Here is a 22,794-nt window from a genome sequence, read left to right as displayed (position 1 = left end):
TGTCTGTAGCCTGCATGGGCATGAACACATACATTTAAGTTCATACTCTTTTATGTCTCATTTATCAAGTAAAGTACACAATGTATATCAAACATAATAATCAAAGACATTGCACCTTGTACCATACAAATCCAGGAAGCTACGTGCACATGATAGGACAGGAAAGAAGAAGGTCTGGAAAAAAAAAAGAAAAAGGGAGAAAAGGAAGAGAGAGGGAACCTGATACATACATTCAGTGATTGTGTAATAAATAGATAAGGACTGTTGAAGTTTACGCATGTATGATAGTTTAGGTATTCTTGAAAGTCTCAATGTTAAAGCGAGGTTTGGCATGTATGATAATTTAGGTATTCATGAAAATCTCAATGTTAAAGCGAGGTTTGGCACCAGATGAGAATTTTATTTTTTGATGATATAATGGTTTACTTTTTATTGTGTTTATTGAGCTAATTTACAGAATTACTGTACATACACATGCATGGCCATTTGAACTGAGTAGTGCTCCCCCCCCCCAAAAAAAAGGGTGACTAAATCTACCGGAGTGTTGGCTCAGTCAGTAGAGCGTCCGCCACACAACCGGGAGGTCGTGGGTTCGAATCCCGGCCGCGTCATACCAAAAGACGTTAAAAGATGGGAGTTGTTGCTACCTTGTTTGGCGTTCAACAATAAGGGATAGAGCAACGTCGATCTGGCGCTGCTCAGTGGCTGCCGGGCTCACGATCAATTGGGCAAAAAGAATTTCCGTTTCAGTTTAATAAAATTTGGAGTGGACTATTAGGCTATTATTATTAATACCCCTCAAACTATTATACTGTTTAATATACTATACATACTGTATGGTGATATGGTCAATACTAGGACTTTGATATCGGTATATTCTTTAAAATGAGGTGACAAATGAATGAATGTTTAACCTGTAGGAGAGGACTCTTTTTCATACAACATTTATTTCTAACAGGAATGGAACTAGATTATCTCTGGGTTAGTTTCTAACGGGAATTGAACCCAATTACATGTACTGTACTGTACATGTACAATGTATCTGGCTTAGCTCTCAACAGATTGATATGAAAGGGAAAATTAGTATATTCACAAATCACAACACATCGTCACTTTATATACTGGACTTTTTTTTTTTACCTACACTGTCCCCATATCCTCAATATTTTTTCCTTCTAAGAGTAAGGAAAATGATACCAGCATCTTTAATGTGTCATATGATCTCAAATAAGCAATACTCTATTTAGGGTCAACAATAGGGAACTTAATGAGCCACAAACTAGTCATGCTATTAAAGTGATATTGATCCTACGATATATTCTATATGTACCAACCCTTTGGTTATTGAAGAAGCTAAAATACCAGTGCATCTATTAATATGTCCATATATTATATAATGGTCAGTTAGAATGTGTTTGCGTTGACAGGAGAGAGACTTGGGTTATTAGCAAAGTCCTTTCCATTGATGTAGTTATTGTCTAATTGAAATGTTTGCAAGGATTGTTTTAAAGGCAAAATTATTGATACATGTTCAAGCAAATATAATGATAAAGTGAAAAAGTGTGATTTCTTAAATACTGCAAAATGGAAAAAAAAAGGAAAAAAGGAGACCTTTAATTAATTAATTAATTAAATTAATTTTGAAAAGTCAGTCTATATGCATTTTTATAGTATTATTTTTTTCTTCCTAAGTAATGATTGTTTTCTTTCTTAGTAATGATTGTTTTCTAGCTGATAGCTGTGGTGTTTTTTATTTCCTTCTTTTTTGTGAATTCATATATTTTATGGCTAGATTGCTCTCCTCTCTTTACTCTTATTTTTTCTCCACTTATTCTTTATTATTTTTGTGTCAAATATTGGTGTACATGCATTTAAAATAAATAAAAGTACATTTTGATATTTGTACACTATATGTGGAGTTTGCTATGGACTAAAATACAGCATAAAGAATGACTTTATATGTGATACTGATAGTCATGTTGTAATTTGTTATGGCTATCGCAAACAACAAAGTCAAAAATATATATTTTTCATACCAGAAACCCTTTAGTTATTTACATTTTTGTGGGCAGTTATCAACGTCATATCATGAATCAGTAACTTTAAATAAACACCAGCTTTTGTGATGTCAGACAATCAAAGTTCAAGATACTTTTTGTTTTGTCTAGGTGCATGATTTTGAATGGTTGTAAAATCTCTTGGCTAGGAGATTCATGAACATACATCAGGTAGAAAAGTCAAAAGTAAAATAGCATACTATTTCTGATCAATTTGTTTTCTTCTCTATATATTCTGACACAAAATCTGATAAAACCTTACTGTTAGGAAGTAGGAATCAACTCAACTGAGCATGAATTTTTGTTTTGAAATGGCCTACCTGTACTCATAGACATTGTGAATATCCATGTATTTTGGTTGAATTTTAAATTTCAAGTCATCGTATTGGGCTGATTGCTGTCATGGTAGATTGGACAGTTTTGAGCAGACTTCTGAGAATATGAAATATGGACAACAGAATGCAAGTTATTAATTGCAAAATGCATTGTTTAAGGTGAAATAGGGAATATGGAAAGAGAGAGAGGGTGAAAAAACTTGTAATTGCAATTGATGACACAAGCACTGACAGTCGTTATGTTACAGAGTAGACTGTTTATCGTGGCTGCTTAATTTGGCTGTTACATACCATATGGATAAAGAGGTGTGAATAAATCTGTAAATCCTATTAGTATTACTGCCCAGACTTCAAGGATCAATAGAGATTTCCACCCTCTAATAGCCTTGGTGATTGAGGCCAAAACGGACTGAGAAATGGTCTGTTCAGACCAGAGGAAATTATATAAAAACTGGAGAAAGAAACGTAGGAAGAATCGTTGTATAGCCAAAGAAGCGTACAAAGTGTACATGCTGTGTTGTGTAAAGAAATAATGTATAAAAAAATACAAGTTTTTGAAGAGGTTAGTTGACATAATGATGACAGCTGGCCTATCCTCAGTGTATGATTACAAGTCCCACCCAGTTATACCAATTTTGTACCGAACAACGTTAACATGAGGATGGGACCCTGATTCTTCTTTATGAAATGTAGCAGAAGTTCTCAAAACTCAAGTTTCAGGTATGATTTTTAAAAATAATTATTCATTTTCCTATTATACCTGATACATGTACTGTATACATGCAATCACCAGCAGATTTTTTAGAAATAATTTTGTTTTGTTTTTTGTATTACAATTACTGTATGATCCCTTGGGGTACCCATGAATGGAGCCATACACATCTGTACAAACATGTAGCAGTACAATAATTTTTTAGTCTGAACGGGGTTTCAAAGTTAAGAACAGAATGGACTGTTAGCGCCATGTATTATCAGCAGGTAATGAGCCATGTAGACTATTCATATGTTGTGGTCTGCAGGTTCATATGTGTGTAATATGAGGGTATAGATCAGCATGTAAAGATATTGTCAACCATGTGATTAGTTTTCTCCTACATCATACTTAAATATTTGATGGAGCGGATGTGATACATTTAGGGCTTTTTTTTCTTCTTTAGATTTTAGTTGATAGTTAGAAGCTGTCAAACTTCCTAGATTTCTTCTCCCCCCCCCCCCCTTGCCACTGATTCTATCTTGTGCATCTATCGGTCATCAGTAGGTAAGGGATACAATATTTGTCCAAATATGGAATAGGAAGAAGTGCTAATTTGCTGCAAAATTGTAGTGATGTGACAATGTTTTGTTGAACCTAAATAAAACTATAAAGAGAAGCAATTGGGATCTAGGCTTAAAATGGCGATACCATGAATTCCGTATTGACCAATGCATGCGTCAGTTGGTCTCTCAAACTACAATAAGAGTTTGTCATTTTGAGCTGGTTATGCAATGTTGAATAAGTTCAATCAAAGACTTGGCTTAAAATGACTCTTAAAATCGTAAGTCAGACTTCTTTAGCTTCTATTGCCAACCCAAATTACTTTTCAACATTTACTTTAAACCATTGGGAAATCATCAGGAAGACCTAATGAAACTTCCAAATTAGTATTGATTGGCATGTTAAATTGAATTATAATCTACCATGCAGATTGTTTTCATTAATTATTGCTGGACGTCATGAATGGGTGGAGTCAGCGAATGGAAAAGATCTGTACCATATCGTAGTTTATGGTTGTCCATGCGAAGGTACAAATTCGATGTGGACATTAAAAATATGATGACTCTGTAGTAATATCTCACTTCATTTCCCCTTTAAAATCTCTCCAAAACCTATGATAGACTACCGGTAGTCCTGATACCATACAAAGACAACTCATCATGTTCATACTTAATTTTTTTTTAAACAGATTTTTCTGCATTTATTTAAAAATCTAATACAAAACATTCAAATGACAATAATAGTATATACCAGTAATATAATTGATTTACATAAAATGTGACTATTGAAATACACCCCCCAAAAAAATTATAATTGAAAACTCCAAAGTATGGAGTTAAATCAAAGAATCAAGATAAACACAGAGGCCAACTATCATACAGTACGCATGAATGCTCGAGTTGATAGCAGCCAGGAAAGGGGAGGGGGGTACATGTACATGATGCTGATGCTATCTTATTCAATTTATCTAAATATGCTTATCTTTTCATCTGATTAACATAGATTCTACTTATTTAATTGTATAAATTTCATCGATTCATGGAAACTTTAACAAGTTCAAGGAATTCTTTCAGTTTAGCAATAAAAACTATTTAACTTTTCATACATTAACATTTTTTTTAAATTCTTTAGAAATGCAATCATAAAACCAGCAAATATTAGATCATTGACTCTGTATCTAAATGTTACCCGGAAAATATTTTATCTATTATATCATTTGTAACTAGCAAAAATCTGGCAAACATGAATATTGGCATACCATTTTCAAAACAGGGTTGCTCAGTTGAAGTGTGTATGGATTAATGCAATCAAAATATCTATTGAAAGCATATTACTTTTACTTTATGAAGATTTTTTTTTCTTTCTTTATACAGCTCATAGTTTTCCCACGATAATTGTGGGGTTTCAGGTTTCTTCTTTTTTGGAATGCTCTGTACACTTTGTTTTCACAAATGCAGAATACATGTAACTGACCTGTCCAAAGTTCTGAACTGAACTTAAAGGGATCCGGTAACTTTGTCTCAGATTCTGAAATAAAATTCTGGATTTAGCTCATGATGCAATGATAATTATAAACCTTTAGGTCAGTCAGGAACCCCATGACTTTTACAAGCCGATCGCCTGTCTAATTATCAAGATATTTATGATTGGAATTACAAATTTTGAAAACCGTTCGCCTGACGGTTTTCATAACACTACAGTCTATAGGGGAAAATGAGTATGGTAAAACCGGTCACTCAAAGATTTTTTACTTTTTTGAGGCACTTCTTGATTATTTTGAAGCGCGATTTTTTTAGAGCTTCAATATTACACCATATCACAGACACTGATAACACGTAGGGCCGTGTATCTCAGATTTAACATTGTTAAACAATCCCTTTAATATAGAAGAAAAACAAAAATGCCTTTGTTTTTAATATATCTAATAGGTATGTGGTCTGTTGATGATGGGAATACTTCCCCTGATGTTTATTACACTGTATCTGTATGCTATGAATTATTGCATAACTTATCTGACCTTTTCTACCAGTGACTAGCCATATTCATGATATATGGCAGGATTGGAGAGCCCTTGCATGCATGTCAAATACCACATTTATACTGGGGACCTGTCTGGCACCAGATGCGGGTCTGAGGCCAGACCAAGGCCAGACTGATGCTAGAAGAATTTCAAACCAGTCCTGCACAAAACTAAGGTGTGTCAGACTGTCAGTCCAGTCTGGCATTCAACCAGCACAAAACTAAACCACCTCTGTGGTTTTTTTTCTGGGTTCAGAGGCAGATCGAGAGCCAGAGATCGTAGTCGCCACTCTGAAATCTGGAGGGGGATTAAACCATGTGCGGCTATTGTTTATACATAGTACAGGGAAATACCTGGACATAAAAATAAAATGCAAACAAAATACCCAATCAATTGTTATTGCCTTTAAAGTATTCCTAAAATGTCATAGGAAAATAAATCAAGATATTTTGTGTCTTTTCAAAATAGAATTAAATTTTATGAAAACAATGAAAACGGTAACAATAAAAATGTTATTGATCAAGGATGGCTGTAAAAAAAACTAGTTTATTTACCATGTACATGTGCATATACATTTAATGTAGCATGTTGACATTGAATCATCGTTTGTCAACTTGCCTCACTTTTTAGGCTATGCTGTGTGTAGTGTGCTTATTTCATGTGCTCATTATTTCCAGACATCAAGGTCATAGCCACGACCCTGTCTCAGTCTGAATGTGCTGATAAAATCAGCATCAACACCTACTTTAATATACATGTAGCTAGATAAGAATTTGCTATCTTGAATACTACATGTATTCTACATCTAATTGTAAGCTTACAGAATTATTATTTCCATGGTTCAATTGCAAATGTAATGAATGGTTACCCATCCAATTTCTAGTCTCTCTTTAATACCACAACCACATTGAATGAAAGACAAGTACCTTGCTTTGGATGAATATTATACTGGTTCCAATAAAGCATATGGTGGGAGCCCTTCAAATTATTCTGATTCTCTCAACTTGGAGACCTATCAGATTCTGTCATGTGCTTTGTCAGCTGTGCAGGTATCAAAATATCTAGCTGTAAAAGTGTCACGAATATCATAAATCATTTCCCAAGCATTCAAAAACAAATATCATGCTCCTCTTCCACCCAGCCCAGTTTTGGTCAAGTTTTGGGACTTGAGTACAGGTATATAAACTCAAATGTTCAGAATATTGTCCTCTCTCTTCCTGTAGAAAGTGTTTGTTACAAGCTAAATAAGATGAACTGAGAAAGAAAAACACAGGCGGCTTGTTGGCCGCAGCGTGACGTCAGCATCATTTTCATTAGAACTAAATGAAACTAACCAGGAAGAATTGTAGGAATTCAATGCTGTGTGAATTCTGTTTGGATTCCTGTGTTATTAGAGAACAGCATGTGCCTTACTCGATTCCCTTGTACTATAGGCAAATGTCAATTAGGTAACCAGCCAGTGTTTTCTTGAAGAAAGAAAAGTTTGCTCTATTTTTTTTTGTTCGGAGCGAGAGCTCGACCAATCAGAAAAGCCCCAAAGGAGCCACCATCAATGAGAGGGGAAAAAGGGAAGAAGGTGTGGGGATTGAGGAAGTATGTGTGAAATCATTCAAATCTTATTTCAACGGCCACTACGCAAAGGACTCCCTTCGTTCTCGTAAGACAGTCATCTCGTTCATCTAAGTCATTCATATTATTAAAGAATTACCTGTCTTTTTTTCTTCATTTCCAATGGAAGGGGACAAGCTCACACATGCCACAGATGTACAGGTAAGCTGAGGGTGAAATAGTTGAGACTTCATGATTATTTCAAATGAAGAAAAATTACGAGTTATAGTGGGTCTACATTTATCTCAGCTCCAATCTGTTGTTTGGAAATTACATAGTTCTATTTCTAAGCAGTGCATGAAGGAAATATCTAAGAACAAGATTCGGGTTTAATTATCAAAAGAAGATGGTACTGCAGTTGTGTGCCAAGGCTAGATTATTTTTTTTGAATGCTTGTTGGTCATATCAATAAACTCTCTCAAATTCAAAGGATTCATACTGTCTTGTTTAAATCTTGAAGGTCATGGTTATGTACGAGGGTCATTTGCCATGGGGTGGCAGCCCTATAGTCGTTAAGCCCGTATATATAGCATTGCATCTTTGGACATGTAGGTACTGTACCTCTTACATTATTTAATGATAGTGCCCTTCATATTTTGCACTAAAATCTTCCCGGTATAGCAGTGCCTTCGGTGTAAAAAAAAAAACTTTTCTGTTTGCAGGAGATCTTTTAGGACTTGGTGTTGTATATCTATGATATTCTCACAGCAATATCTAAGTATTTAATTGTTTTCTTTTTACCAGAGCTCCTTTTCAATTTACTTGAACTCTATGGAGCTTTCCAGAGCTAAATCGCTCACCGCTTCCATGCTTTTCTTTTTCTTCACTGAGAGTCTTACTTTTAATATACAATGTATATAATCTCACTTATGTTACTAATTAATTAGACAATTCAGACAAGCACACACATATCTTCCATTAAATAATCCAATCTCTACCAGCCAGCACTTTAAATCACGAGCGACGATGATTACGGAGCCCCATTTCTCTTCCTCCTAGCCAGATTCCTTGTTTATGCCCTTCGAAGCGGGCAATTTGCCAGAGCGACGTCACAAGAGCAGAAACGCCTGTCCACATTTAAGAGGTTCTCTACCTGTATCTTCTGCTTTTAATATTTGTCCAATACCCCTTTCACAAACTCACTAGTGTGCGTAATAGGAGCGCTAATTGGGAACAGAATTGATATTTAAATAATGTCCATTATTTTAGTGTTGCATAATAGCAGCATTAGTTTATGAACGTGTTTAGTGCTGACCTCACATGAGCGTTTTTTAAGTTTGGTGAATGTTCCTACAAATTTCTGCATTGTGTGTCTTGAGCCTGTATGTTGTAATTCAGAAATATCATGTCGGTCTATGGGCGTGTGCAGTTACCATGACGATAATTCTCTCTTTCCATTTAGTTTGTAGATATTTGCTCATATTGTGCACCGGCTTTCCAGAGTTTACCAACATACTTTAGGAGCATTGATTTGTGAAAGGGGGTCCAAGTCTTATTGATCGTCGAGATTGTTTCTTTGAGTTTGAGCTGTGCACCTACATGTGCGACAGCATTCTTGGGGTGTCATTGGCGTGTGTCACCCGTAGTCACAGGCAAGGTATCATTGTTGTGCAAGAGATAGAGGAAGGCCAATTGTAAGCATCTGCGATGGTCAGAGGCACTAGAAGTTGACAAACGACTTCCAAATGACAAACGACCCGCAGCCATTGTATAGCTCGACAGTTTTCAGCACTGATAAAGTGATGACATGGTGTGCGTAGGAAGGAATTATATAAAGAGTAGTGTTTAAATTTGTCATTAGAAAAAGCAAAACAATTTGGATAAAAACAACACAACTTCGTCCTTGTTTTCACAAAGTGACGGTAGTGAGGAAAATTGTAATGCAAAGTAAATGCAATTTTGTTTTCACTACCGTCACTTCGTGAAAACAGCGACGACTTATACCCTATACAGTCTTTGACTTGTAACTTCATTAGCACCAAAATGTAGTGCATACATGTATAATGCTTTATCAATTGATACACTCTGAGGACATGTACGCTGTATCAGCCTGTTTTGTTCCTTATTTTCCTTTGAAATTATTAATCTTTAATTAGAAGTGTTGCAATCAATCATACTTAAGGAAAAAGTATGACATTCCCATGAATGTATGTGAGACATTTGTAGTTTTCCATTCATTGGACGTTACCCAGTCTCATAAAAAGGGTTGCTCTTTCTAGGAAGAAAAAAAAAATCAGTATTGTTTAGTGTTTAGCATACTAAACACTACCATACTAAGACACCAATCATCACTTCAGCTTATACACCTGTACATCCATTGAAATACTATCTATTATCTCAAGTATATGTAATAGATCCATCATTGTCTGGAGCTGTTTACCTTTGTATTACAGCTCTGCATTCCTAGTGCCCCTATGTCCATTGGACACATACTCCAAAGAAACCCATCTACACTGTATGCGCTGATACTGTGATACAAATTGTTATATTTGGAATTAATTCTATTTGATACATATTTTCCTGAATGTAATTCATTGTCTGTTGCTAAAAAGTGAAAAGGCCAGAGTTCTGACCATTGGCAAAAGGTCAAAGGTTAAGTGATTTTGACTCTGAGATCTACTGAAGATGGTAAAGTAGTATCACTCCATCTCAAGAGGACATTGATATGCCAGTTAATTAGGTCCTTTGACAAGCTGACCTCCATTGTTGTGTTATGGTAGTTTGTTATGCACTATGCTCCATTAAGCTCATAGAATTTTGTGCGGCAAAATAATCATTATATAGTTATGAAATATGTCCTCGGAGGTAGCCTATGTCATGGGCTGTATTATGTAGGCTGTATGATGCTACTGTAAGACTCTTTTCCAGAGGTACTGATTACAGTTGATAAAATTGATGGATCCCTTAAAAGTTTGAAACATGTTTGTGGTGATTTCAATGTAAAAGAAACAAAAAGTTTTAAAGACATTTTATATTCACAATTTCAAGCAGTGCATTAATTATAAATATAGAATAGAAGTATGCATGGTATTATGGGGGAATATGTTTGGCCTTTATCAAGGACACAGATGATCTTTTACATATTATGGAATATATCTTGTGAAGATCATGTGCCAAGTATTTGACATGATATCAAATAAAAGAGAAAGAGAAAGATCCAAAGGCAAGTTTTAGAGGACAGGAACAAAGTTTTAATACTAGATATTACTTTTGGTCGCAAATCTTCAGGAGACAAGATTTAAGGAGCTTTATCCATTTTCTTTTGCATATCTTTTGGTTTTAATCTTGCTTTTGACCGGAACAAAGTGTGAAGGACCGTTTCCCAGAGAGAATAGTTGTGGAATGTTGGAGTTACTTTTAGAAATTGAATTAAGAGTATGGATCGTATCCCCTTGACTAGTAATCATGCCTCAAGGAATTGAATCCCACATTCTCAAATTCACATGTTCTCTAAAGCCATGCTGCTTCCCACTGTTACCTTCACAGTTTGGGCGAGAGTTTAGGTGGTGACATCATCGTCACATGACCAAGTTGAGTGAGACCCTCAACTTGTAGCCATACGGCACTGCATCTCTCTCATCGTGCGTGCACCCCCCCCACACCCCACCCACTCCACAAAACTCATTTGTCAACTTCATGAAGAGAGCAAGATAAGCCAATGAGAGAGTGAAGCCGAGAGAAAGAAAAATATTGTATGAAAAATAATTGGGAGCTGCGCCGCTGCCACAGCCTGTTAGTCAATCGTAGATAACCAGGCCCTGGCATTCAGCGATCACTTGGCCATATCTTTACGTTTGCCAATCACGAGCTGGTATCACAAGTCCTCCACATTCTTTTCTCACTCATTTGTGTACCTTGTTGAGCCGTCGTCGCTCTATTTTAAACTTGAGGCTTTGCGTTGTATAACATAAAAGGCAACAATCATGGCTGCCGAAAGCGGGTATTCTTTACAAGATGCCCTGAATGCTCTCTGGGCTGCCATCGCGGCACTCAACAGGAGGCTTGATGGTGTGGATACAAACTTGCAGGAAAAGATCAAACTCCTAGAAGTAAGTTTAATTTTCTTCCTTGGAGAAAGTCCAAAGTTTTGGGAACTTTCTACACAAGTTTGAAACATTTCCATTTGTTCCGTCTGAATGAATTTGGTGATTTCATGGGTTGTGTGGTGAAGGTTTCATTAGTAAACTGATAGTATGAAGTTCAAAGTGTCATAATAAACTTAAAGGGTTATGATTGGGGGCTTTGGGGATCTTGGTTGTTATTGTTATAACGGCTAGAATGTAATGTACAGTAGGTTCCCTCTTTTATTAAACTTTTGTCGCCCATTTCTAGGTCAAACAATAGCTTGCAATCTAATTTAATTTCTCTGTTCTGAAAAACTTTTGTGTATCCATTGATTTTGTATTGTCAGAAGGATGTAGCTCTTTGCCCTGTTATGAGATGAGAATTGTATCACAGTCATTTCCTACCTATATGTCTATGGCTTATCAGATCAATGATAAATAACTCAAGAGCCAGGTGTTTATCCTCCACCTCGTACTCAAAAGATATTAATGATTTATTCCATCTAATCTCACCTCTGGTACTTGACCTCATCTAAATATTTGTTTTTATTTTGCACTCCTAGTGTAATTGATATGCATATCATTTACTGCATTTATTTGGAAATGTCACTGTAGTACGTTCACGCATTACCCCCCCCCCCCCCATCCCCCCCCCCCCCCCCCCGGGTTCGTCCTGCGTATAAACATTGGTCCTGTGCCAAAGACTATTTCTGTTAGCACCTTTACACACTGTTTCATCTGTTTGGATGAGATCTTGAACCTAACCCTAACTTCAAACTAAACCTAAGCCTCACCATTTCCTTAACCCTTTCTTTAACCCTAACTCTTTACCCTTGTCATATCCTGAACTTAACCTTTACCCTAAACTTATTACTAACCCCTACCCTTATCCTAAACTTGATACTAATCCTAAATCTATTCCTAATCCTAATTCCTAGCCAAAATACCATGCATTACTATTATTGCATGATGCTTAGTACCAGTATACTATACTCCAATTCATGAAAAATCCCAACAAACATCATGCTTGCAAACGTATAATGCCGACATTGTCTCGCTTCTCTGGCAAATTAGCTCTGAGAGCAGCTGGATGATCTTCAATTCCCAGTGGCTCATTCATCACTTGAGACTGAAGAGCTTGTTTATCCGGCTGACATTCACAAGTACCCTTGACAGTGTACCTGGTTCTTCATCGATGATGTAGACCAATTACTAATGTGAGAAACAAATGTGTTCTGTGATGGAATGCAATGTATCGGCGTGCGACGGATCTGTGTTGCGAGCATACAGAACTCATTGTTTCATCCTTTCCCAGGGATTGCATCGTTCACTCGTTAGCGATGGGGTGATCTTGGGATTTTTGTGATACCTTCGTTCTTGATCTAAGACATATTTTCCATCATCAGCTTAAATAGACTCTGTGATGAAGCACTATGGAATAATATTTTGATTTTTTTTTCCCTTCTAATATCAGAAGGTGGAACATGGGTCAAATTATACTCTACCCTTCCAAGATCGATATATCTCAAGATCTAAACTCTATACTATTGATACATGTAGCTCTCATTTACTTGGATTAAATTTCATAAATTTCATTAATAGAGAGAGAAAGAGTGTGTACTTTCCACAAGGACCCAATGGAAGAGGCCTTTAAAAACTGTATTTATCAAATATTTAAAGTGACAAGCACAGTGAACACAATTTCTTTCTCCAAACAATATTGCAAAAAGAGATGTGTACATCTGTGCTTGTCACTTTAAATATTTGATAAATACAGTGTTTAAAGGTACTATGTCCCATTTGCAGGCCAAAAAAAATGAAAAAGTTAAATTCCAACTGCATTTGAAAGATAATACTAATTTAGAACATCCCTAAAAAAGGTGGGGCTTGAAAATGTCTTCAAGTGGGAAAATAACTACTATCAGTTGTCAAATCGACTTTAGGGCTATAGAGCCCAAAAGTAATAGTCTTGATTTTCAGACAATTGTACCGAATGATCATACGTTTTACGCTGCGCAAAGATTCAATCAGTTTAATCTTGGCCATCACAAGAAGTGGGTTATTGATGTAGACAAATGCTCATGTACCTTTTACAACTCTTTTCATGTATGTTATTACCAAAGAAGAAAAAAGGCCAGTCAGTTACTCAGTAGTGTCTGACAGTGAAGTCTAGCAAGTAAACAGGTTTCCTTGCATAATTTGAATATGAGGACACTGCTAACGTTTAAATTTCACAGATAGGACATACATGACATATTCATAATTCCTGCAAAGTTCTACAGAATTTGAGGTTGGCTGCAAAAGGGACATAGGCCTCTTTCATTGGGAAATTGATTTTGGCAATTTGAAAGAATGCCTTTCCTTATGTTAGCTAGCAAGTCTTAGATTTCTTTTCATATGATGTTGATAGTGCTTAATTGTACAAAATGTGTTTAAAAAACCTCTTAGTAACAAGAATACAAATGTGTAAATAACTCTTAATAAAAATCACACTTAGTATTTTAAATATCAGAAATTTGAGGAACAATACAATTTAGTCAAATCACAAGCTCCTTATCATAAAACAAATCATCAAAGATAGATTGAGTGAGAGAGCGAGAGAGCGAAAGAGAGCGAAAGAGAGAGAGAGATATGACAAGATAGAAAGAGAGAGAGGGAGAGAGACAGAGACAAAAATAGACAATAACAATCAGAACGTAGGGGGTAAAATACCATCGATCACCTTTATAAAGTTTGAAAGCCGAGTTTCTTTTCTGGTGCACTGGGGTAGGTGATTGAATAGCCGAGAGGCGATATAAAGAGTGCTGCTTCTTAGAAAATTAGTGTTTGGTTTAGGTATAGTACATTCCCTGTTTCTAAGGTTATACTTACTTTCTTTTAAAATGACTTTAGTATAGAGGGTTATTGGTGGTTACATAATACATAATACATAATGGATTTAATTGGGATTATGAGGAAGTATTGATTGCTGTCTCTCAATTGTAAAAACTGATGATATGGCATTAGGTCTACATCTGTGGTTGATGACTATTACAGAATGATCTAAACTGGAAAGAGAGAGAGAGAGAGAGAGAGGGAGGGGGAGGCAGGGGGGAGGGAGAAAGGATAGACAAACGTTTTGTTTTTAAGAAGAAAAAGAGCAGAGTTAAGAGAGATAAGTAATATGGATATATTTATGGAGGAGAGAGAGAGAGAGAGAGAGAGAGAGAAAAAGACAAGGGGGAGGGGTAGATATCATGATAGAGATAAAAGCTGAAAATAGAGCGGGAGAGGGGAGAGAGAGAAAGGGAAGGGGGAGGGGAGAGAGAAAAAGAAGGGGGAGGGGAGAGTAAGACAGAAGATAGAGAGTTCGAGAGAGAGAGAGAGAGAGAGAGAGAGAGAGAGAGAGAGAGAGAGAGAGAGTGTGAGAGGACATACATGCACATGTATAGTTGAACTTGAATAGTATCTGTGACTTGTGCTCATCAAGTCTAGACCCCTCACCAGTTAATGACAGCTACCCACGGTGTCAATGAACTCTGATCTTTTGTGGATGAAGTTGATGGAGAGGATGGAATCTTGGCTTGAGACTTACACATGAATGCAGCTAAAGATCATCTGTTGAGAGCCATATGGGCATTAATTATTAAAGTCATACTATTTCACACAGGGTTAATACCCTTCTCACTTTCTCTCAAAAAATTATTTGTGCCCCGGTACACTTGACTGGTAGAAATTAGAAAGTCAGATAATATAATGATTTGGTATGTTTACATTACTCCTGGATCTCAACATAGTACGGTAAGCTACATGTGATCCATGCATATTTCATACAAGTTACATGTACCTCATGGAGTTACAAAATGTCTTACATTTTGAAACACATACTCACTATAGAAACCTAAATGTCAGTTAACAGAAGCCTGAAGAATTCTGATATTGATGAAGGGACTTTGATGTTCATAGGCATGAATAAGAAATCTTGTTGTAACACCATAATGACACAAACTTAAAAAGCAAGTATAAAGAGTGTTGGGATTGAATATCTTCAATTTCATATTTATATTCCTCATTTGTCAGTCACTACTACCCTAACATTATGATATGTGTGAAAGTCCAGGTAGTGGAGTTTAAGACAGGCATTTAATATGAACATACCTCGGTAGTCACTTTGGATGAACCTCATTATGGGGAATTGAACATCTACAATAATGACAGAAAACACTACTTATTGCAACTAATTGCCAAATGCCATAGGGTCTCTATTTTACTTGACCACTGCTGTCATCACATTTTGATGGGTGTGACTACCCAGGTCGTGGAATCTTAGACTGGCCTAATGACCAGAAACAGTCTTGTAAGAATGAACAGATGAGACAGCTCATTACTCGGAGATCAGTGTATGATCCATGGTGGCTATCAACGTACAGTGTAGCGCCCCATTTAGAACTGAGACAGAAAACCTTAACCCCCCTCTCCTCTTTCCCCCCTACCCCCTACCCCCTCCCCCCCCCCCCCCCTTAGAAAAGAGAGAAGAATTTATGTAAAAACATGATCATAAGTCTGTGAAGAAATTTTCCGAAGGCGAATTTAAAAAACTTTGTGCGTCACCTTTTAAAATTGACGAACAGTTCAAACACATTTGAGAGGCAATACAATAATGTTATGAAGTTGCCCTTGAGTTGATTTCTTTAAAATCTTTGTGACCGTGTTTAAATTATAATAAGGTAGCTGTAAAGCATTTTATGTTTTAGTATTTCATATCACACAAAATAGTGGGTACATGTTTAAATAGGGTAATTACTACATACACATGTGGCTATGTTTTCTTTTACTCCTACGAAATTGCCTCTTGCCACTCATTTACATGTTATAATTTACTGCGGAAGTTCAAAAGACAGTTCACAGTGTCCAGTGTAAACAGGGCTTAGTATAATGATAATAATAAAATGAGATAACCGTTACTCATTTCATATTTCAGTATTTTACAACACACAACATAGTGGGTTCATGTTAGGCTATTGCTACATGTGGCTATGTTTAATATCCTTACAAACTTTCCTCTTGCCACTGATTTACACATTATTATTTCCTGCGGAAGTTTGTAAGGCGGTACTCTGCATGCAGTGTGAATAGGGCCAAGTATAATGATAAACCTGTGTGTGTTTGACTTTGATTGAAGGGGCCCTTCCACCAAGCTCACCTCACATCTGATCTTGAGTGGAAGAGTCCTGAAAGTGACTGAGATAGATAATAGATTGGAATCGTGTGTTCCAACCATAGTCGCTCTGAATATATATCTGATGGCATAAGGAGAGATGGATGTATTGTAGTAATGTAGTTGGTTCAGTGTAAGTTCAAAAAGCTTTTTCAATCTGATTAAATGTGGAAATGCAAAGCACTTGTTCCTATGATGAGCATGTTTTTTTTCCCTTAATTTAGAAATTATAGACAAGTAAGTTGAATTTCATATTGAATGGTGTCTGGGCTGTTTAACCTTATTAATAACCACAAAAAGTTTCATGTGGCCAGTGTTCTTGGTTTAACGGTACTGAAGGCTTCCTCTCCCTTATCGACAAGATTATAGAGCCTATAATTACTTTTACATTGTAGGCCATGAAGGCCAGCCACCTGCATGGAAGGGGAAAAGGAAACAGGATTTTCCGATAATCACTTGGAACCATTATCTTTCACATTTGGTGGAAGCATGTAGAACCTGATAGACCTTTAAATAGAATTCAAGATATATAGAAAACCTGACCTACATTTGCCAATTGCCTTCAAAGATAACTAACAATTGTATTTTTGAAGGACGGACATTCTCAATTTGATTATGCAACTGAAGTCAGCAATGTGATGTTATTGTTAACCCGCAAAGGGCTTATTCATACAGTTTGCTGCCTGTGAGAAGGCCTTTTCTCCCAGAGAAAATCTTATGGCCTTATTACGGGGGCAGCTGATGACATGCTGTATTTGACTGTTTTATTAAGAGGGGAGGGAGGGGCTGTTCCATTGATCAAGCCATATAGAAATCAAAGTTATTGTTATTTATTACTAGAAACTAGAATTTGGCACAAAACTAGCCTCACTTGCTAAGATATATTACTCTATGTTAGCAGAGGATGTCACTAACAAGCATGGGGCTCATACATATTTGAACCCCCCCCCCCAAAAAAAAAAAAACCCAATCAAATTCAACAGGGGCCCTACGCCCACAGACCCTAACATTTTCATTTTGAACCATCTGTGAAAAGAGATAGTGTGGAAGCTTGAATGAACTACATGTAGGCCTATCTATAACCTGGAAATCGAGTCAAATTATAAACCAATTTGCGTCACATCATTACCTTCTTGATTAGTGTGTCAGAGCTATATTACTTTGATTACAACACATGACACTGCCCATTAATGTCTGACCTCATCACTTGCTACACCTCATTCATAGGCCTACATGAATATCTTCAGATTGAGCGTTCATTGAAGGAGAATAGACTGTGGATGTGAAACCCTATACTCACAGCATGACAATCAGTTGCAGTGGTGGGATAGCTTATTGACTAAATTGCTGGTATTAATAGGTTTCAATTACATGAGATGCTGTTCTCCTTTCTAGTAGCCCCATGTCAGTCTTAATTGCAAGCCAGCAGACTTGTGTGTGTTATGTGATGACCCCATGATGATGCTTTTATAATGATTTCAGATAGTGATCTGTGATTGCACAATGTATCTGTGGACTCGACTCTTCATGCTCCTTATGCAGATTATGTATTTCATTCACTATTATGTGTGAAATAGAACCGGTATCCTGAATAACTTTACAATGAAGTAATTGGACTTGAGTCTTTCTAATTCTGAGATTATGTATTATATTAAAATTAGAATCCTGATTCCTGAATGCCTTTTAACTTTAGTAATATATGGACTTAAGTCTTTCTGCTTCTGAGACTATTTATTCAAATTATATTCAACATTCTGGATGACTTTCCAAAGTAAAACTGTGGACTCAAGACTTTCTACTTCTTATAGTAAACAGACTATGTATTTCAACAGAGCCACGATTGTGAATGATTGGATAAATTGGTCTTTGGTTTTAGGCCTTTTTTTTTTTAAAGGATGGGGTTACTCCAGTGAGTAATGAATATCATTATGATTGATATCATTCTTACAACTATTAGATGTGTATATATACAGATATGAATTATGTTGGCTGTGCCTCATAAAGTTTGATATTTGATCTTTGAATGGAGTAGGAAGAGGGATGATAAATGCCACAGTCAATATATAACATTTTCCGTTTACCTCTTCCTGAATCCTTCATGTATGGTCTGAAATAGTCGATAAATAAATACAAAGGTCAACTGGTTGGTATAAAACTGGTTTCATAAAAAAGTTTGTTATAATCAATCCTAGTATCTTAAAGATAAAACATGAGGGAAACTCACAATCAGGAAGTGGGTTTAGTAAAATTAAACCAAATTGAAAAAGAAACTACTCCATTATCTGAATTTGATTTTAACCTGTAGATAATAATAATAATAAAAACGTTACTTATAAAGCGCTTACCACTGAAGTCTCTAAGCACTATAACACACAAAATAGACTGATATACAATTACATATTAAACAAAACTAAAAAGAGCAAATAAACCCACAAATTACGATACATATGGAATACACATCAAAGTGAACAGAGTTAATTAATTATCGAACGCAATTTTGAATAAATGTGTCTTAAGACTAGTTTTGAATAGGTTAACAGTTTGACAGTTTTTGACATTTAAAGGTAGTCTGTTCCAAAGTTCAGCAGAAGCTTTGCAAATAGAGCGATTACCATAAGAAAGAGTTGACACAGAAGTAGATATGAGGTTTAACTGTGAAGATGACCGTAAATTTCGTGAGGGTTTGTATTCCTGGATGGGACTACCATCATCACCTGATTAGAGATGTGACGAAGTTTGAAATAAATCTCTGAACTGATATGCAAGACCCCAACTCCAGAATTTCTTCACAAAATAGGTACATTGTACTTATTAGATGCAATATCAAAATAGTTTACATATTTAACCCACAACTGAAGTTGAAATGCCTTCCCCAAGGGCATACTCAAGATTAAGCACTGGGCAGCGATCTGAAATATCAACCTCTTGACTATTAAGAGCTCTCACATCCTTGTACCCTTAAACCCTTAAACCTCAAAATATCAATGTTTGTTTGATTTTGTATGTTTATTTTTTTCAACTTTACTATGCAATTTCATATATTTTCCATCCTTTTTATTGCTATTTTTGTAGGGTGGAAAGGCAGAAGAAGTCCAAACCAAGGTTGGAGAAGAAAGTAAACCGGCAGAGAGCCCAGCTGAGCCAGCGGCAGCTGCAGCAGCAGCGGCCAGCCCTGCCCCACAAGAAGCTGGGGGTGAGTCTAACGCAGCAGCCCCGGAAGCAGCCAGCCAAGACGACAAACCAGCCCAGGTGAGTTGAAATTTTATAGACTACAAGACAAGTCCAAGTTACCATAAAAGAAGTGTTCATAAGAATAACATTTTCATGAATTCTGTAAGTGTTTCAAATTCCTGACAGTTTCATGCTGCAAAATTACAATTGACACTAATTTGAATTTTTAAAATTTGTTGTGAATAATTTTGCTATGAAAATCAGTTTCAAGCCACAGAAGTTTCTTGGTTTTCGGTATTCAGTCATTTTTTCCCCATACACTATCAAGTACCGTGAACTACTGAACCTGAATAGAAAGATTATCTCTTTCTCTTTGATGTTTGGTCAGCTCTGATCTAATAAAATCATGATCTTTGATGTAGTCTGTACTATGCGGCAAAATACATTAGACTTGCCCACAAATCTGGGTTTTCCCCTCCGGTTTGCTGCTCCCAAAATTAAGAATAAGCTTCCTCCTCCTTCTCTGATATCACCACCATTGGTAGAACAGGACAGATGTCTGTTCATAAGATACAAGGGGTAATATTTGTTGAGTCTTTTAATATGATGATGTTCTTGAGAGTCTAAAGGGTGATAACTATAGGTTGAAGGATGTGATGCTTGGTAGTGGGCTCTCATGGAAAATTTGACACCATTTGAGTGTTAACCAAATAATAGGTGTTGGCAATCACCATGATTAGCCTACTGTTTTATGACCAACAAGTTTTATGTAATTCTCTTAGTTTTTTCCACCAATCGCCTTCACAAGGGAAAGTCATTATCTAATATTTCCCTCACCCAAAGACTCTCCGAGAGACTAGGGGGTATTTCTTGATGGGACTACAGGTTTGCTGTGTGTGAGACTTGCTCACCCATTTAATGGTATTTCCACCAAGTCTGGTGTCAGCTAATTATGACCTACTGCACGTGGAAACTGACTGCCATCTCCCTTTAAAGCCACGCTGGCTGCGGGAGCAGACGATGTATGAATTGTAGTGTAGGAGGTGATGATGTTTGACAAGTTTCTAATCAGTCTATGCAGGAATACAGGATGTAATTTGTGGCAGGACACAAGATTCTCCAAAGCCAACTTTTAATTCCTGTCATCCCTATCGCGTAGGAAAGGCGTGCGGAATCGCACGTAGATACCAAACTTAGAAATCGCATTCATGTAGTGAAGTAATCTGTAATTACATAGGCATGAGCCTCGTGAGGCTAATATGGTCATACAGCTAATACTTTGTTGCGTCAGAGCCCTAAGTAAGGATTATAAAGTGATGTTGAACTCTGAGGTCTTAACATTGATATCGTCTGGGTTGGAACTGGGTTGACTCACGGAGCAATCACTCATTTCCGCTCGACTCCCTGGAAATTTGCCTTAGCAGCATTGGATGTCATTAAAGCAACATTGCGTTCTCCCCAAATATTAATGTATCGATGTGGTGAATGAGTTAGATGCTGAGACATGCGAAAGGCACTCTGGGTAATCTGACCAGTCAGCAAACTCCACCGCCGCACATGGAGGATGTTTTTCCCCGCATGATGAGTCGATGACCATGCTCCCATTCATTCTACCATTAGCGAGAAAGTCATGTGAGTCATCATGACGGTGTTGGAGAAGAATTTGAGAACAGCCTTGCTCCATCACGACTGTTGTCGTTCTCCTACATTGTAATGAGGTTGACATGAGTTTGCAATGCCAGCTTTCATTATTGCACATGAATCTCTCTTCTCTCATGAAATTTCTTATGATGAGCTGAGTTATTGAAATATTAAAGTTGACACCACTACTATTTTTGATCAATTTAACTGTCATCACTCTTAATATTACATTATTATGATCACAAAATATCATCTTCATCAGCAATGACTTTATGGACATTGAGGGAGTGTCATCATGGCGCGAAAGTCAGTAACCCCTCAAGAGAGGGAAAATACTGACATTAATAAATGATAATGATGATGAATGTCATTAAAAACGTTATTCCCCATACCATCTGTACCTTTAAATGACCTAATAAATTAAAGTTTTAATTTTTATGAAATGCCAGTCTGTTTGGAGGATTAGAGAAAATGAGTGAACTTCAGGGGCCGTTTGGGATTTCCTTAATTATCCATTAATTGATTACCATTGTATGTCATCTGTGTATTGATCAATTCAAGATATCTATTAATAAAGGAATCTTTTTTGAAATCATGGTATATCCTAGTATCCTATTCCTTGTCTGTACATTATGCTTATCAAGCATCATATTTAGGTCTAGACCGTCTAGTAAAAGTTTATCATCAAAAGGCCAAGGAAGTAGGGAGCACCAGAGAATGAAAACGAGATATCATAGAAAATGACATTTAGATAGTAAAGTGACTCGGACTCACTCGGTAACATTGTTGAAGGTTGATTAACAAATTGCATAATTTTGGTATGAAATGTTACTTATTATCTACCTTCTACTGTACCTACCCTCTAGCATGGAAAAAATCCTGAAAAAATTCTCATATCACAAAGATATTAATGGTCTAAGAAGGCAACACTGGTCAACACCCTCCAACAGCGATTGACAGTAAATTCTCCCAACCATTTTTGAATTTTTCCAACCATTTTTTCATGAAAATAAGACAAAAAACAGGCTTAAATCTTTTTTTTTCAACACTTAAATGTCTGGAATGGTATATAGAACTAATTTGATGCTTAGTGACGATTTACATTCAGCTAAAATGTAATTAAATTATAATAATATGGTTGGGAGAATTAAGGATCGATCAGATCAGTTTTTCCCAATTTCTATCGGTAATAATGGTCCGTTTTCACTCAAACTTTCAGATTATCTTTAATTGTACATCTAGCATTGAAGTCACTACCTTAGCATCATTTTCTCTTATCTTAACAGTGTTACGAAGTCCCTTCAAAGGGAAAAAAATCATCTTCTTTCCTACCACATTAGAAATGGCAATCGACGGTATTCAACAATCATCCATTTCCTTTTCCCATCACTGTGATATGCATGTACTTTTCTACCAAGAATCTCTAGATATTTCACACTTCATTTG

At 36.4% G+C, this 22,794-nt stretch overlaps 1 protein-coding gene across 4 annotated transcripts in view; it reads left to right on the top strand.

Moving 5' to 3' along the window:
* The window catches only part of LOC115918114 (cell surface glycoprotein 1-like), a 51,992-nt gene that overhangs the window by 8,079 nt on the left and 21,119 nt on the right, over positions 1-22,794 (top strand). For 2 of the 4 annotated variants that reach the window (XM_030998717.1, XM_030998714.1), the window contains exon 2: positions 19,609-19,785. In XM_030998717.1, the coding sequence (XP_030854577.1) occupies positions 19,609-19,785 (177 nt within the window). Of the gene's footprint in view, positions 1-7,221; positions 7,438-11,054; positions 11,325-19,608; positions 19,786-22,794 lie in introns of those variants that run through there. The other 2 variants (XM_030998716.1, XM_030998715.1) reach the window with 2 other exon arrangements.

This window comes from Strongylocentrotus purpuratus, unplaced genomic scaffold (genome assembly GCF_000002235.5).
Source record: "Strongylocentrotus purpuratus isolate Spur 01 unplaced genomic scaffold, Spur_5.0 spur5_scaffold_5, whole genome shotgun sequence".
NCBI classification, from domain to species: Eukaryota; Metazoa; Echinodermata; class Echinoidea; order Camarodonta; family Strongylocentrotidae; genus Strongylocentrotus; species Strongylocentrotus purpuratus.
This window is presented reverse-complemented; position numbering and strand designations above follow the sequence as displayed.